Source organism: Aulonocara stuartgranti (genome assembly GCF_965226115.1).
Source record: "Aulonocara stuartgranti genome assembly, chromosome: 19".
NCBI classification, from domain to species: Eukaryota; Metazoa; Chordata; class Actinopteri; order Cichliformes; family Cichlidae; genus Aulonocara; species Aulonocara stuartgranti.
In genome coordinates this window covers 25940118-25956599 of record NC_138955.1, presented here as the reverse complement: position 1 = coordinate 25956599, position 16482 = coordinate 25940118, and the positions used below count along the sequence as shown (strand labels likewise).

The following is a 16482-nucleotide window of genomic DNA, read 5'->3' as shown; positions in this document are numbered from 1 at the left end:
ACCACCACTGTGGATTTTAAATCAAATAAGATGTGAGTCAAGTGCACACGTGGATTTTTAATTTGAGGGGTTTTACAAACTTTTTGAATTACAACATTTTACATTACTTTGGTTTCAACTACAGATATTTTATAATAGTCAGAGGATCAAAACGAATAATTTGAAATGTAACAAATGTTTTTGATACTTGGATGAATCCTTTTGCACTCGGTGACTGCCTGATGTCTAGAATCCATGGACATCACCAAATGCTCTGCCAGGCCACCTTCAGCTGCTGGACGTCTGTGGGAGGAAGCCAGAGTGAACCCACGCAGACAGTCCCCCGGCCAGATGGTGGATTTGACCTCAAAGCCTTCTTGCTGTGAGGCAGCAGTGCGAACTACGGTGCCACTAAGCTGCCCGCTTTTAAAAGGTGTTCAAAGAAATTTTCAACAAATAACTTCATCCAGGTCCACCTAAACTGTTCTGTGTGATGTCAGCTCTCCCATGCTTTGGATGCAGCCATCCCAAACTTTCAGTGTTTTTTGTTTTATCATGGATAAATGATTTGTGTGTATGTGTGTGTGTGCATGTGTGAATGTCAGCCCAGCTTTGCTTTGAGGCATGATGGAAAAACTAACAGACCTCTGATTCATCTGTCACCAAACTGCAGCGGCTTTAATCAGGAAGTCTCACGAAGCAAAACCTGTGCTGGTGAGGACAGTAATCCTGAAATGGGTCAAATTCAGTCCACATGTAAAAGAACATGTGAACAGGTGACTATTTGCATAAGAACTTGACTGTTTGGGTTGGTTTTTTTTTTTTATGACGCAGTCTCTTCTGTGTTTGTTTCTCCTGCTGCAGAGCTGTGATGTGTCACAGGAGGACCAACTTTCCACTTTGTTCTGCCAAAGCTGCTCAGCTGAGGAGGGGAAGAGAAACTCCAGCTACTGGCCTGAACATGAAAGACTTTCCCTTACTTCTTTTTTTCCTTTGCTTTAGAACGTGACAGTGCTCAAGACTGCAGCTGAAGCCTTGTGGATGTTTTACTGGGAAAGACGAGTGTGTCAGTCCGGGCTAAAGCTGCAGAAACTTCACACACTTCAAACTGTAGTTAACCTTTGCTCACAATCCTTCATTTGTCTCCAGGTTAACAGGAGACACTGAGGTTCACAACACAAACAAATTGAAGTTGCAGACACACACACAAAAAATGCTCAAAGAGGCACAAAAGAGCCATAGAAACACCAAAAGTGAGAACAGAGACATAAAATTACCACAAAGAGTCATCAAAAAAGATGAAGGACTGTAAAGATGATAGATGATACCAAAGTGAAGTGTTGGTGCAAAAAGACTCAAATGGACCATTGAGGAACACAAAGCACACATGACAAAGTAATGCAAAATAAACAATAAACTGCAAACAAATATGACAATGAGTACAAAAGACCCACAAAAGGACTAAAATGTGCCGCACAGGGGCACTGTGTCAAAAACCAGAATACAAAGTGATGCACAGTGAGTATGAACACACGTTAAATGACCACAAAAAGATGCAAATTGAGAGACAAAGCAAGTAGATTTGTTTGAAGCAGATGCAAATATGGGGAAGGTGGGATTATATAAAGAGCTTTGAGAAACACGAAAGACATCAGAACAAGAGTGAGTCATGTCAGCTGTGTGAGTGTTGTCTGAAATGACGGATAATAAAAAGGAAAAAGTCTCCCTCACTCTCCTCCTCTTACTCCAGTACCCCCGAAGGACTGAGGTTGTCTTTAATTTGTTTCTGTGTGGCTCCAATGTCAGATTTGGGTCAGCTGGAAAGCCTCGAACAGTTTGAGACCTGTGAGAGCTGCTCCTGCTGCCACCTGCTGGACGACACAGGTATCACACCTGAATTTATTTCATCCTAAGGCAATCCTTCTAGTAGAACCAGATCAGCTTTGCCCCTTTGTTTTGATGATATGTTTGAGTTTCTTGTTCTGTTCCCTTTTTTAAAGTATGTCTGTAACAAAAAGCCATCTGAAATTGCCAAAGGCGAAAAAAAAAACAGATTTAAGAAGAAAAAATTGAAGAAAAATATAATAAGAGATTGCTGCAACGCTTCATAGGTCGTTTTACATATTTAATTTATATTTCTGATGCGCGGCAGCTGTGTTTCTTGAATAAGCTGATTAATCTTTCCTCTGCAAAATAATTAGACGAAACCCCGGTGCATGATGAATCAAGTCTCAGTTTAAGGACCTCGTAATTTACTTGTTGAGTATAACGTCTCAGTTCTGCTCTTTGATTAAATCCAAGCCTTGAGACTGGCTGACTCACTGCAGAGATACATTAAACCCTTTAAATTCTAAAGAGAGAGAGAAAGAGAGAACAGACATTTTTGCACAATTTTTAGCTGAGATAAATTAAAAATCAAGAAATGTAAATATATACAGTTTTTATGTCTTTTCTTACGTAAGCACAGTGTAATAGTGACATTTCCCACATTTTTCATTTTATTAAAAAAATTAAATATAAACTATTCACAAGGAACGTTATAATAAAGTGCACTGTGAGGGAAATAAATTCATAATAAATATTTTAAAAATAAAGATAAAAACAGAATATGAAAAAAAGTAATAAGTACGAAACGCACGAACGGAAATATGTCATGAAGAACGTTTCCACCCGGTCTGTACACACTGTGACACAAAGCACTTCCTCCATGCGTAGTTTTCGGTGAAATGAACTCAGTTACGTGTTTTTAAGAGCTTTAACGCCAAAGTCTTTTATTGTAATAACGTGGCAGTGGGCTGTTGTGTTGTGTCCAGAATGGCGGCGGACGTGTCCAAACACTAGTGTGTAACACACCGGGAGTTTCCCTTCATTTGTAGCAGGTAGGAAGGTCGGCTTTAACAGCACGCGACACGATAACATTCACTACAGAGCGATGAACGTGGAGCTACAGACCCCAGCGCCAAACTCTAAAAAAATCCCTAAAACTCGTGTTTAGAGCTAAAACATGAATAATGGAGCGGTTTTGGAAGTGTTTTAATTTGGGGCCGAATTACAAAATTGGATTAGGCAATTTATTAAACATCATCAGTTGTGTTCTCATATGCGTATGTATGTAGCAAATAAAGAAAGCTGTAGATAATATACATTTGCTATTGAGTCTTGTTATAGGAGACTGAATTGTAAGCAGTTTTACTTTGGTGTTTCAGAAAGAAAAAGTTTAGGATATATTAAAACAAAAACAACTTTGTATTTTCCCCAGTGAAGCTACACACAGACTGATAACACTGTGGTGTAGGAGCACTGTTATTGCTGCATAATTTAGAAGAATATTCACAATTATCTGTGAGTGGGAGAAACTGTTCCCACAAGTCTCCTTCCACATGAATAAACATGGGCACATTCAGACCGCTGTGGAACTGCTGGTTATTACACAGTTGTAGAAAAGCAGCTCTGTATTAGATTATAAAACCGATGAGTTGCAGGCACAGGTGGATCTCAGGGTTTTAACCACTGACAGGAAGTGAAAGACAAAGTTGCTGGATTTGCTGATCAGAGTTCTGTGTCTTTTTAATTATTCCATCTCATTAGGAACTCATCAGGAGCTTCCATGGAGGGTTTGGAGGAGAAGCTTAAAGTTCTGTCCATCGCTAGGCGGTCCTGTCCGGAGGAACCCACCTACCTGCTGGATGTTGCCTTGCAGCCGAGTGGCCTTCTGGCGGTGTCCTGCTCCAACTTCACCATCCACCTGCACAACAAGGACACTTTGAAGCAAGTGGGAGAGTATCAAGGCCACAATGGGCGGCTCTGCGGGGTCACGTTTGGCCACACCTCCTCTGACCTCTTGTACTCCGGTTCTGCTGACGGGACGGTCCGCGTGTGGGACGTCCGCCAACCCGGGACGGAGGCAGCCCAGAAGTTTAAAAGCGATCCAGCGCACTGTTACTGCAGCTTCGACCTGAGCTGCAGTGACATGCTCCTGTGTGCCGGCACTGAGCAAGTGGACAGCGAGGACAGCTTCCTCATTTTCTGGGATTCCAGGAAACCGGCAGGTGGGCTTCTTGGGGTATACTCTGAGTCGCACAGCGATGACATCACACAGGTGCGCTTCCATCCCCGGGATAAGGACCGCCTGGCTTCGGGCTCCACAGATGGCCTTGTTAATGTTTTCGACCTCAGCCGGGGGGCGGAGGAGGATGCGCTGCTCGCCACCTGCAACAGCGACTCATCAGCGAGCTCAGTGTGCTGGTCCGGGGCCAACTACACCCAGCTGCTGTGCCTCAGCCACGATGAGGGGCTGCACCTGTGGGATTTGGGCCAGCTGGATACAGATGAGCCTCTCACCATCTTCAGCACCTCCGACGCTCGCAGCCTGACTCTACTGGCTGACGGGCGAGGCGTGGACTACCTGGTGGGGGGGCGGTGGCTAGAGGACACCCAAAAGCTGCTGGTGGTCGGCGGGAAGAACAACGGAGACCTCCACCTGATGGAGTGTGACGCCAGGGGTCTTCATCTGCTCAGGAGCCTAGAGGGTGGCCACGCCTCCACGGTGCGCTGCTTCCTGTGGGATGCAGCAGAGGAGGCGTTGTTCACCGGGGGGGAGGATGCACAGCTTCTGCTGTGGAAACCGGGTGGAGAGGAGCTCACACCAGGGAAAAGGGAGTCTATGAAGAGCGAGTCAGCTCTAAGACTCAAATCCAGACCTCATAAAAAACACGGCTACCACAGAGAAAAGAAGACGGCGTAGCAGAGGAACAAAGTGAACCTGACTGAAGCAGCCCTGTGTCCTACAATTTAAAGCAGCTCAGCTGCTGAGGACGATGTCAGTAAGCAGATGAAATGGTGTTCATCTTTGCCTCAGCTGTTGATAGATGCTGTTGTTTTTACTGTGCAGTTCTGTTTACAAGCAAAACATATTCTTGTGTGTCATAGCAGCCTGAATGTGGACCTTTTTAGTGTTTACAAAGAAACCAGCTTGCAGGAAAATTGCGACCAGGTGACTTTGAAAGGCAAATTGTATTTTAGTCTTTGATAAAGATCTGGTGGCCCCAGCTAACAAACAGGGCAAGTATTTTAATATGAAGAGAGCTGTGTGTGTTTAATAAAAACTTTGGCATGCTGTGTGACTGCACCACAACAATCAGTCTTTATAGTTATTATATTTGTAGCACACAGGACTGGAGCATTTCTCTAGAAGCACATCTCAGTTTTTAGGCTACAATTGCTGTTTCAGCACATCACCAGCCACCATCCTGAGAGCTCTGGACAGCCTTAGTTCTCTTTGGCTGGACATTTTCCACTGATTGGTTTAGTGATTTATGTTCATTGAATCATAAAAGCAGCTTTTCATGTCTGTATTCTCACATTCATCTGTCCTGTGCCCTATGTGCTTGCTTACATCTGATGTTTTCCAGAAAGCGACACAAAGCGGACGAGGAGACGTCACTGTTTGCTGGTATCATAATCGTATGCTGCTGGGATTCACATTCATTGCCACCCTTGCTCTTTTGTAGCTACTTGACAGGTGTCACTCATGTTTTAGACTAGAAATGATTTGTCAATTAATAGAATAGTTAATCAACCAAAAATGACTAGAATTTAAAACTAGCTCCAGTGTCAGCTCCTGACATGGTACTCTTGGGGACAGAGGACCCTCCCACCTGCTGTTTAAAATTTTCGTTTGACTTAAAAGAAGAGGAGTTAAAACAGCTTGTTTGAGACAGATGAGAGAAATAAGCATTATTCTAACACTGGAATCATGCAAAGCTACTCAAGCAAAGTCGAGTATAAAAATCTGGAGCTGGAAATGAGCAGGAAGTGTCCAGTTTCTGTAAAAAACAATGCATCAGATTTTCAGCTGTTTTTGATTCATTTTGCTGTATCGCAATCGATGGTTGGGCAATACAGGACTTTTTATGATTTCTCAGCTTTGAAATGTTGATGTGGGTGTTTGTTTTACATGGATCAAATGATCAATCAATGAATTTAAAAAAGAAGTAATAATCCGCAACCCTGCTTGGCATATTCTCACATTTACTACTACTAATAAACAGCATATCACTGCCAGTCTACTGACACTGAGCATTGACATGATTGAGTCTCTGGTTGATCAAACCCACAATGAGAGCTATTTAGGCCTACCCCCCAGTAAGGTCAGAAATGAGCAGAATAACTACAAGAAAAGTAAACTGTAGTAAAGTAAAGTTGCCCAGATTATCTTCCAACACCATTGTAGCACATATTTAAGGGTTTCCATGGCAGAATACTGGTAAAAAGTGGCACAGATGTGGCGCAGTCAATAGTAAATAAGAGCCACCATGTGCAGGAATACGTCTCCAAACACAAGGATTCATCTCCAGGACAAGGACATCTTAAAAACAGTAAACTGTTTGTTATAAGTGAGGTTTAACTGGTATTGTAAAGTTCCCCGATGACTGATTTCCACTAAGTACAATGAAACATACTATGCATTAAATCTTGTTACACTGTATAGTATGACATACTGACAGCTTCCTCCTATATCCATTTTTACACTTTCTATCTTCTAGTTGCAATGATTCCTTCAGCTGGCCAGCTGTTATTACTGGATTACTTCCTGAAAGTCACCCGAGCTGCCCGGCACAGTGTGATCACGCTGAGACTGCAGCTATCCTTCTCAAATGGCAGCAAGTGGAATAACTAGACTGGCAGTGCAAGTGTCTGTGTGTGTGTTTAATTCTAGCCAGTGGAGTCATGCGGTGAATCTCATTCACATTAGCGATCATTGCGGTGACTCAGGCTTCATCTTTGCATTCTTTTAACCATTCATTACTCTATGAATTTTTTGCAGTGTGAAAACATCAGCTGAGTCATTACATTCTATTAGTAAATACAGACAGACAAAACAAAGACGAGTCTTTTTGGAGTCTCACTCTGGAAGCTAAATGATATTTACATGTAAAAGGAAAGAAAAAGCTATCCAAATTTGGTGTACCTAATGTACTCAGTTTCAGAGAGGACTTCACATCCTGTGTTTTACTATAAATGTTTGGTACCTTAATGTGAAGTTTTCACAGGACTCTGTGGAAACTAAGTACACCCTCACTGCTTCTACAGGATTTAAGAGGGTAAGTAGCAGCCACATGCTGCTGATCAGATGCACTCGATTAACTGATCATCAGAAAGCGTGAGCAGCCCTGTAACAGCAGAGGTTTTGGCGGTTTTAGCTGTGCATTAACATAATCCCACAATCTTCCCAGAAGTGGACATCACAGCAAATTCACCCCAGGGTCAGACTGTGCAACGTGAAGAGAAATGACAAAAACCCCCAAGAGCCACAGCTCAGAGTCTGCAGGCCCAGACAAGTTAAACGTTAAAGTTCATGACAGCACAATTAGCAAATACTGAACAAGTATGTCTTGTTTGCAAGGGTTGCTAGGAGAAAGCCTCTTCTCTCAAAACAGAACATGGCAGCGTGGCTAAAGTTTGTCAAGTTGCATCTGAACAAACCACAAGACTTCTGGAGCAACATCCTTTGGACAGACGAGAGGAGAGGGGAGATGTTTGGCCAAAATGTACACAGCCTTGTACCAGCATATCAGCACAAATGCTAATAATAAAGCACAGGGTGATGACCTGGGCTAGTTTTGCAGCTGCAGGACCCGTCCACCTTGCAGTCACCGACTCGACCACAACTTCCTCTGTACACAAAGTTTTCTTAAGTCAAATGTTAGGTCATCTGTCCAACAGATTGGCTGCAAGGGTATGGTCCAACAGGACAGTAATTCCAAACACAGCAGCAGATCTACAACAGAATATCTGAAAAAGGAAAGCATCAAGCTGACTGAAATGCTGGACCTTAAGTAGGCTCAGTATAAACGAATGCCCAATGAACTGAAACAACATTTTGAAGACGACTGGGTAAAATTCCTCTACAATGATGTGAAAGACTGATAAAGTCATTAAAGCCATAAAGAGCTATTTCTGTTAACATTGGTTCTACGAGCTACTCAGTCACAGGTTTTTTAAACGACTGCAAAGCCCCAGGAAAACTGACTTCTTCACATCTGTATATATATATAATTGCACAGAAAAGAGTAAACTTAAACTGCAGATATTACTGAAAGACAGTGATGGAGCCACACAGTTTTTATAGAGTGACCACAATGAGACCATTACTGAGAATGGGGTGATGGAGAAACATCATCTTTTCTTTTAAATATCTGTTTATATTCTTGATAAGTCACTGTATGCCTAACTGCTCATTTTTGGTCACCCACATGATTATTTGTTCACTCATATGATAACCAAATTGATATGACCCCTGACTGCTTAAAAAACATAATACAGAACTATTTCTAAGGTCATTCTTTTAAAATTGTTGATAAAGTCCATGATTCCTAATTTAGCAGTGTAGATGTGACGCTAACTTTGCTACAAACTAGGTTTTACTACTAAAACGTGTTGATATGGGAAATACAGCTGTAGAGAAATGGTTCCTCTAAGTTGTGTGAATGTAATTTTACTTCAGTTAGTATGAACAAGGCCTCTAGCAGGCTTCATTGTTACAGTGGCAAAACCAAAGTGTGGTTTCACTGGTCAATATGATGCAGTTTTGCTATTTCTGTCCTTAGTGACAATGGTGAGAAAACACTTCACTAGAGATTCTGCTGAGAATGCTCGCTGCCTAAGACATACCAAATCTTGTGGAGTTCTGAATGAAGCCAAAAAATAATAAAAAATCACAACCAACATTACACTCACCAAAGATACTCCTTGAAAACTATGAAACACCAGTTTGACTAAAAAATGCCAAAGGACTAGAAGGGAGGGAAATGATAACAAAACAGCAAACTCAAAGAGACGTAGCTAGAAGGATGAAAATGATGAGGAAGCAGATGAAAAAAAAATCACGAATAAGTCGCAGGAATCTCTCAAGAGATGCTGTGACTACATAAAATGAGGAAAAATGACACTAAAATTACGACTTAAAAAAGCAAAGCAACCACAGTCATAGAAAAACACTGGGGTATGAAGTTTTTTTTTATTTTGTATGAAATGTGCGAAACCTTTATACACGGCCTACTGCCTCATAATTGGCCAGTAATCCACACGTTAGATAAAACTACCCCTGGACACAGTACGTTAATACTAATAATTATTGCTACTTACACGTTAATGCACCAGTAATTCAAATACATAAGATATAGCTAGGCCTATGTAGCACTTCAGTTGACACGTTTCCAGTATAGCGACTAATATGAATTATATGGTATATTGTTTTTTTTAATAAAAAATTATTTGTATAATTTGCTGTAAAGTTGGAGCAGAAACTATTTGCAAATGTGTTATTTTAAAAACCTATCAAGCGAGAGAAAACCAATACGTGAGCGAGTAAAGGAAACACCCATGCATGCCCTAGCATTAGCTATATAGCGCATTCACAGACCTATATATCAGTTATGTAACTCTCGCTGTGTTCCTCTCTAATTTCGGTTCTAGGGCTGAAATGCACTCGTCTTTCACACAGCACCGCCTCGGCTGTGAGGAGGTCTTCAAAAACACTTATAAATGTGCAATAAACGATTGGGCAGAACGAGCGTTAAAATGCGGATACATAGAAGCGAGGTGCAGGGCCGGGCCTCGGACAGGTTTAGCCTCATTCCAGCACGCTGCCTGGTGAAGCCTCCACACATACACACTGTACTTCGCTCTCTGCCTCGATCTTTTTCCTTGTCCCTTCTCCTCTACCTAACCGACGGATTCGGAGCCTCGTTTCTCCGTGTTGTGATTGATAGTTCTGGCTGTCCAATCACAATTGCGGACATCGCTCCCTGCAGCCAATCAGCTTTGTACGTGGTTCAGATGCTCGTCCAGCACGCTACGCTGTGTCTCTGTTATGTGTGCCATGGTCTCAACCCAGCAGTGTTGACAATAGGGTGAAAGGAAACAGCCCCGGATCATAGACGAGCAAAGAAAACACCAAAATCCAGGGTTTTTGGGGAAGACGAGCGAGTGAATCAATAACAGGAATGTAAATGCGTTAACGTAATCGTTTGTGTGTATCGTAGGTGTATTTTGTAATTAATGGGAGTTTGAGGATTATTCAGTTGGAAGGAAGGCTACTCGTGGGTTTGGCTGTTTCAGGCCAAAGATTTTCCTGCTGCTCCGCCGCTGCTGGGGAAAGGCTGTTCTTACCGAACTGGAGGTAGCCTAACTAATAGCCCGATAGCTTTCCAAACATAGGATAACTCCTCGCCGCCGTCTCCGTTGCGAACCGCAGAGGATCAAGGTAAAGTACTACGATTGGAGGGCTACCAGCCACTTGGTCGGCTGCAGCTTGTCGGGCTCGGGTCGGGACTCGGGACGGTGTGTGTCTCCCAGCCTGGTCACTCTGTCAGTCTGTGAGCGCTAGCTAACGGTAGCAGCATTAGCACTGCCCCGTATTTACATCTGGGATGATGGGTGATCGCCCGAGCCCGCCCAGGTAACTCTATCTTATTAGCACACATTGGCTTTGATATAATCGCAGGTTTCATTCTTTTAATCAGCTTCTTGTGTTTCCTTTGACTGGTGGCGGGTCTTAAGCTAAGGCTACATGTTCAACTTGAGCTAACCCGCGATAACCGTTGCACTAACGTTAGCTAGCTACCAAAAATATAATTTCTAAAGTAAAGCTTCAAAGCTTTGAAATGAAAGCCGCTTTATCTTCATGGCTATACTATCTTAGAGCTTTATGTGTTCTTTGGAGACGACTATCTAGCGTTCAATGCGGCTTTGTAACGGTTATTCGAGATGCTAACACTGCTAGCTAGTTAACGCTAGTGAGGCTATCGCGCTGTCAAGTTTTGAATGCTGCGCTGCCTCCTCCTCCTCCTGCTGCTGCTGTCGCTGCCAGGCCCGATTTGCCCAAGCTAACGCCAGCTCTCCCGAACGGCTTCATTTTTAACCTTAGAGTTGATGGTCTACTTTGCTGCTCTAGCTGATAACAGCAGTAAATATGTGACATCAAATTGCACTGTACAGGAACTAGGGTTTATTGAGTTATTTGCTGTATGCAGCGGCCCACGGGCTGGTTCGCTCAAAGTAAATGCTGCTGTTTAATCCTCGTGAGTTGAAAAAGCCCCATGAACCCAGCATGAGACAAGTTTAGCTTTCCTGTCAAGTGAAGCCAACTGTCAAACGGTGTGGCGATAATCCTACATGAACTTTGACTGGCTGTGCACTAAGAGGCTGTTTCTGACAGGCTCGTACCTCTAAACTTGTCATCTTATATTTTCTTGCACAGACCACCATTGTTTCTACATGTTGAGTAATGTGTATAGAACCGTTAGGAGGGAGAGAGAGATCATCACCTCTAATAACAATGTAGTGACATTGTAGATGAGAGGTGGTGGTGATGAGTGGAATGCATCGGGCTAACTTTAAAGTATTATCGTACTACTCCTACTTTTGCTTTTATTTTGCCTAGTCTCTACATCCCCAGCCATTTATGGGAGGCCAGGTGTGGCCTTTCATATACTCATATTGCACTGTCTGTGTTTTAGGAGGGTTTACTCCTGTTCCGTGACACATCTGGCTCACCTTTAAGGTTCTAGAGTTTAACCATGTTGTTAACAGGTCCAACCTTAACTCAGATAACTTAACATCCAAAGTCTTCTGTGTTTATGACAAGGCTGGTACATTAACTGCCTCCTCCTTATCAGCTCTGTGTGGTTTTGTGTGTGTGTGTGTGTGTGTGTGTGTGTTTGAAAGTTGCTGAGTTCATTTGTACTTAGATGTGTGAACAGCGCAATTCACCCATGAATGAATCACACCAATTAGACGGGCTGTCAGGTTGCAGCATTCAGCTGATAGTAGCAACAGGAGACTTTCGGAAGTATGAGGATTCAGTACAGTAAGCCAGGGATTCATACTGGTATTGTTAGTTCAATTTGTTAGCAATTTTTATTGGATGGATATGTAAAGTAACCTGTCTTCTTTATGTTGCTGTGACTTGCATGATACTTGCATGACTCTGGTTTTTGGGAGGCAATAAAAGCTGCAAAGCAGGATGAATTATTGGATTTAAGGGCATATCGTGTGTTTAACTTACACAAAGTTAAACACACAGTTTGATATTGACTGCTTATATGTCGAACTGCACCATATATTTTCAGTTTTGTTGACTGATAAGATGACATTTACTGCTGGCAGTAAATATTGAAAAACACTTAAAAAAATGTTTTTTTTACTTATTATAATGAACACTTATGTTTTCCTTAGCAAAAAAAACTAGAATAAATAACAATAAAAGTACGTTAAATAAAACAGTCTGTGCATTTATAGATTTCTTTTGGTATGGATGAGCTGAAAAAATAATTTAATTAACAACCAAAAAGTGTCTTTGAGGATCTTTTTTCTGAAGCAAGTTATTATCAGAGTCATGTTATTGAGTGTTGGCCAGCCAAACCAAGACAGCTGTTGTTGTTGCATAAGGCTTTATTTATTTATGACTTTATTTATTTTTTATTTTCTACTACTTCTGTGATGTTTAATAAGCCGAATGTACTTCTAACAATGTAGATAATGATTTTGCAGGCCTATATCAAGGAAATGTTTTTATTATTATTTTTATTTCCATGAAATAAAAAGAAAAGCAGTTGGGCTGTACCAAAATATGACTCTTGTCGTATTATGAAAATTTTGGACACTGCAACCCTGTGAAAAACTAAGTACACAGCACAATCAATAGCTTGTGCAATCATTTAGCAGCAGTATGTTGAATGAATAGTTTTCTGTATGCCTTTATAAGTCTCTCACATCCCTTTGTAGGAATTTTTGTCCACTCTTCTTTAGAACGTTGCTTCAGTTCATTGAGGTTTGTGAACATTTGTTAATGCATACCTCTCTGTGATCAGGGTATGGTCTGCAATACCTTGATTCTGTTCTTATTCAGCTATAGTGTTGTAGATTTTCATGGTGTGCTTTGCACCATTACCCTGTTGCATGACCCAGTTTGGGTAAGCTTTAGCTGTCACACAGTCATGTTTGACTACAGAATACTAGTTCATGGTGGACCAGTTCAGATCCTGTGGCTGCAAGACAAGCTCAAATCATCACCCCTCTACCACCGTGCTTGACAGTTAGAATAAGGCACACAGCTGATATGCTGTGTTTGGTTTTCTCTAACCATCGTGCTGTGCTTTATGGCTAAACATCTCCACTCTGATCTCATCTGTCCAAAGGACGTTGTTTAAGAAGTTTTGTGGTTTGTTTTGATGCAACTCTACAAACCTGAGCCATGCTGTCTCGTTTTTCTTAGAGAGGAGAGGTTTTCTCCGGGCAACACTTTGAAACAAGCCATATTTGTTGAGTATCTTTTTTTTAAAAATTGTACCTTCATGAACTTTAACATTTAACATGCTAATTGCGGCCTGTAGAGTCTAAAATGTAGCTCTTGTGATTTTTGCAAAAAACTCAAGACACATCCACCCCATAGCTAGGACACACCCAAATCCTCAAGACCAGCAAACTGCTCAAACTTCTGCTTTTATTGAGGTGCTCACACTTGCTAATGATCAACAACCAACTGCATTTGATCAGCAGCATGTAGCTATTCTTAATTCCTTAGAAAGCAGTAAGTGTATACTTAATTTTTTATAGGACTGCATAGTATGTTTCAAGCTGGTATTCCTCTCATCCACAGCACTGCATTCCTGTACATATTTGTGTGTGCATTTTTGTTCCCTTACTCCAGCTCCTTTCTTTCGGCCTTGCCATTGCCTGTTTGTTGACTTCCTGTCGTACAGCAGCTCCCTCCCTCCTCTTCCTCCTTCCCTCCCTCCCTCCCTCCCTCCCTTTCGGTTGGTCTCCCTGTTGCTTGCTATGCACCCCTCCTCTCTCCTTCCTCCTTGTTCTTTAATCCCACCCTCACCAAGCCTGTTTGGATGTCATCTGTTCTCTTATGTAAGAGGCATGGGAGGAGAATGGCTTTGGTGCTTGGGTGCCATACGCCTGACCAGGCGGCATAGTCTTGCTCTCCCTCGTGTGTTGTGTAGTGTTGTCGCCATTAGCTGCTTAGTGAGAGAGAACGATTGAACGTGAGGCACTGATGGTTGTACACAGGGATTCCAGTGGTCCTATCCACAGGTAAGAAAAGTAGTGTGGCTGTACAGTTTTTAGATTGTTCCGAATGTGACTAATCGCAATTTTGTCACTTTCAGTGGTGCTGCAGTGGAAAAGCACCAATTTGTACTGTTTACTTTTACCATTTGTGATGTAGCAGGTAGAAATTGAAATTAAGTCTTTGCCTTGTTTCTTTTTTATTTTATTTTATTTTTTGGAGCTGAATGATGCTCTTTGTCATCATAGCAGAGATTAAAACTTGTATTGCCTGAAATCATGAACACAAAGAGCTGGAAAGTCTCTCCATAATATTATGGTGGAATCTTGGAGCTGATATGGACCACCCTTGCCCATGCCAAAAAAACCCCAAAACAGAGCAAGAATATTAAAATGTAATATTATATATTACTAGTAAAGCGCTGTACAAATACAGGCCATTTACCATTTGCCATTATAAAAGACAGCTGGAAGTGCTGATTTAACCATTTATAAGAGTAAAACTTGATTATCCAAGAGGTGTCAAAGAGTACGTACGTCAGAGCTAGTCCACTTTCAGACATTAGCCGGGGATTATCGCTGAGTGCAGGTGATTTTTAGACGCCTCAGCCTTGCTTTGTCCGGTATCTGTAAGGCTCTGTACCCACAGCAACAGCACAGAGAACAAGTTGCAAGGTGTCAATTTGCAAGGTTTTTTGTCATGTTTATACTGTAGGGTATGTCAGCCTTGTGATAAAGCCGACATGCTTTTTAGGCTCACATTTGAATAGTTTTGAAAGGCAAAACTATGGCAGGAAATCTTTCAACAGAGAAAAAACAAACAAACCAAGTCTATCGTGTGTTGTCCTCGACCATAGTATATTTTTTTTTAAAGCAGAATTTTAAGTTTGTTAGCTGCCAGGCTGACTGATGCTAACCAACCACAGGAGAGATCAGTGTTTAGCTGGAGGTATTTTCCAAGACAGTGACAGTGCTGATGCCAAACAGAAGGCATTCACACAGCTGGATCATTAACTGCTGAGTGACAATGAAAGTGAAGACCGTGAATAGTACTGACAGATGACTCTCTTGTCATATAATTGGTGTTGTCATTTGTGAATCTGTGTATCCTGTTTGGCGTACAGTCATGACTTACATGACTGCACGCCAAACATATGTATATGTATATATATATATATATATATATGTGTATATATATATATAATATATATATATATGTGTATATATGTGTACGCTGGATAGCGTAGTGGTTAAACTACACGCCTTTGGAACAGAGGATCGCAAGTTCGATTCCTGCCTGGGGCGTCTGTATCCAGTAAGGGTCCTAAGGCTAGACCCCCTATGCTAAGCAAGCCTACCGCAGACATGAGCGAGACAGATAAATATGAAGGCATGCCGGCTCGGACGTCGCCCGGATCAACAAGGTCCGCGTCAGGTGTTGAGGAACCAGGGCACCCTGACGAAAAGTGGGCTACTGGAACAAGAAGGCATCGGTGGGCAAGGGACGAAAACAGGGCGTTGTTGGAATGCTACTACGCAAGTAACCCCGGCGGAAGGGGCTACATGAATAGGATGAGGGACCTATGGATTCTTCGATACCCAACATCCACAATGACGGCGAAACAACTAGTAGCTCAGTGTTCCAACATTCGAAAGAAGGGACTGCTCTCACAGCTAGAGATTGACGAACACAAATGCTACGGCAAGGAGGAGTCAGGACGCCAGGTCAGGGGGGAGATATCATCACCCCCACCCGAGATTGGGTACATAGCCCCAAGTGCGATAGGAGAAGGATCGTTGAGTGCGAGAGGAGCTGACCTGAAAAATAGGATCATGGCCAAGCTTGAAACCTGGATCCCCCGTAGCCGGTTACCAAGATTACGTGAAGTACCCTCAGAAGGTCTGCTAGATGATGTTAATGCAGCACTACGGGCAATACCTACAACCACGATTACCGACACTAACAAGCTGATCTACAATACGGCAGCAGTGATCAGTGAGATGCTTGGCTACAAGTTGAACAGCCACAAGGGGCAGTACCCTCCATGGAGAAGGAGGCTAGAGGGCAAGATCAAAGTAGCACGGAGGGAGGTTAGCCAACTAACGGAGTTGCAGAAAGGTGCGACAAATAAGGTGCCTAAGAAATACAGCAAGCTGTCCATACCTGAGGCCTTGGAAACTGCCAAGCAAAGACTCACAGCCTTGGCCAGCCGCTTGAGGAGGTACACCAGAGAGATAGAAGGCAGGAGAATAAACCAGCTGTTCTCCACAGAACCAGCAAAGGTGTACTCTCAGTGGCAAGGGAACAATAAGAGAACAGCACCACCAAGGATGGAGACGGAGCAATACTGGAAGAGCATATGGGAGAAGGATGCAACCCATAACGGCAATGCTCAGTGGCTAGTGGATCTGAGGGCAGACCAC

The 16482-nt window shown here is 42.5% G+C and overlaps 2 protein-coding genes across 4 annotated transcripts in view; both read left to right on the top strand.

The window, feature by feature from the left end:
* The first annotated feature begins 2637 nt into the window (after positions 1-2637).
* wdr89 (WD repeat domain 89) lies at positions 2638-5902 on the top strand. The gene is made up of 2 exons (XM_082515528.1): positions 2638-2858; positions 3568-5902. The coding sequence occupies exon 2, from the start codon at positions 3587-3589 to the stop codon at positions 4721-4723; it is 1137 nt and encodes a 378-aa protein (XP_082371654.1). The 5' UTR covers positions 2638-2858; positions 3568-3586; the 3' UTR covers positions 4724-5902.
* Positions 5903-9830: 3928 nt separating this feature from the next.
* ppp2r5eb (protein phosphatase 2, regulatory subunit B', epsilon isoform b) overlaps positions 9831-16482 on the top strand; it is a 54631-nt gene continuing 47979 nt past the window's right edge. The window contains exon 1 of one of the 3 annotated variants that reach the window (XM_082517227.1): positions 9831-10441. In XM_082517227.1, coding sequence (XP_082373353.1) covers positions 10413-10441 — 29 coding nt within the window. In that variant the 5' untranslated portion in view covers positions 9831-10412. Of the gene's footprint in view, positions 10442-13916; positions 14086-16482 lie in introns of those variants that run through there. The other 2 variants (XM_082517228.1, XM_082517226.1) reach the window with 2 other exon arrangements.

Coding starts and splice junctions, on each gene's coding strand:
- wdr89 (XM_082515528.1), top strand. CDS start 3,587: ATGGAGGGTTTGGAGGAGAAGCTTAAAGTTCTGTCCATCGCTAGGCGG.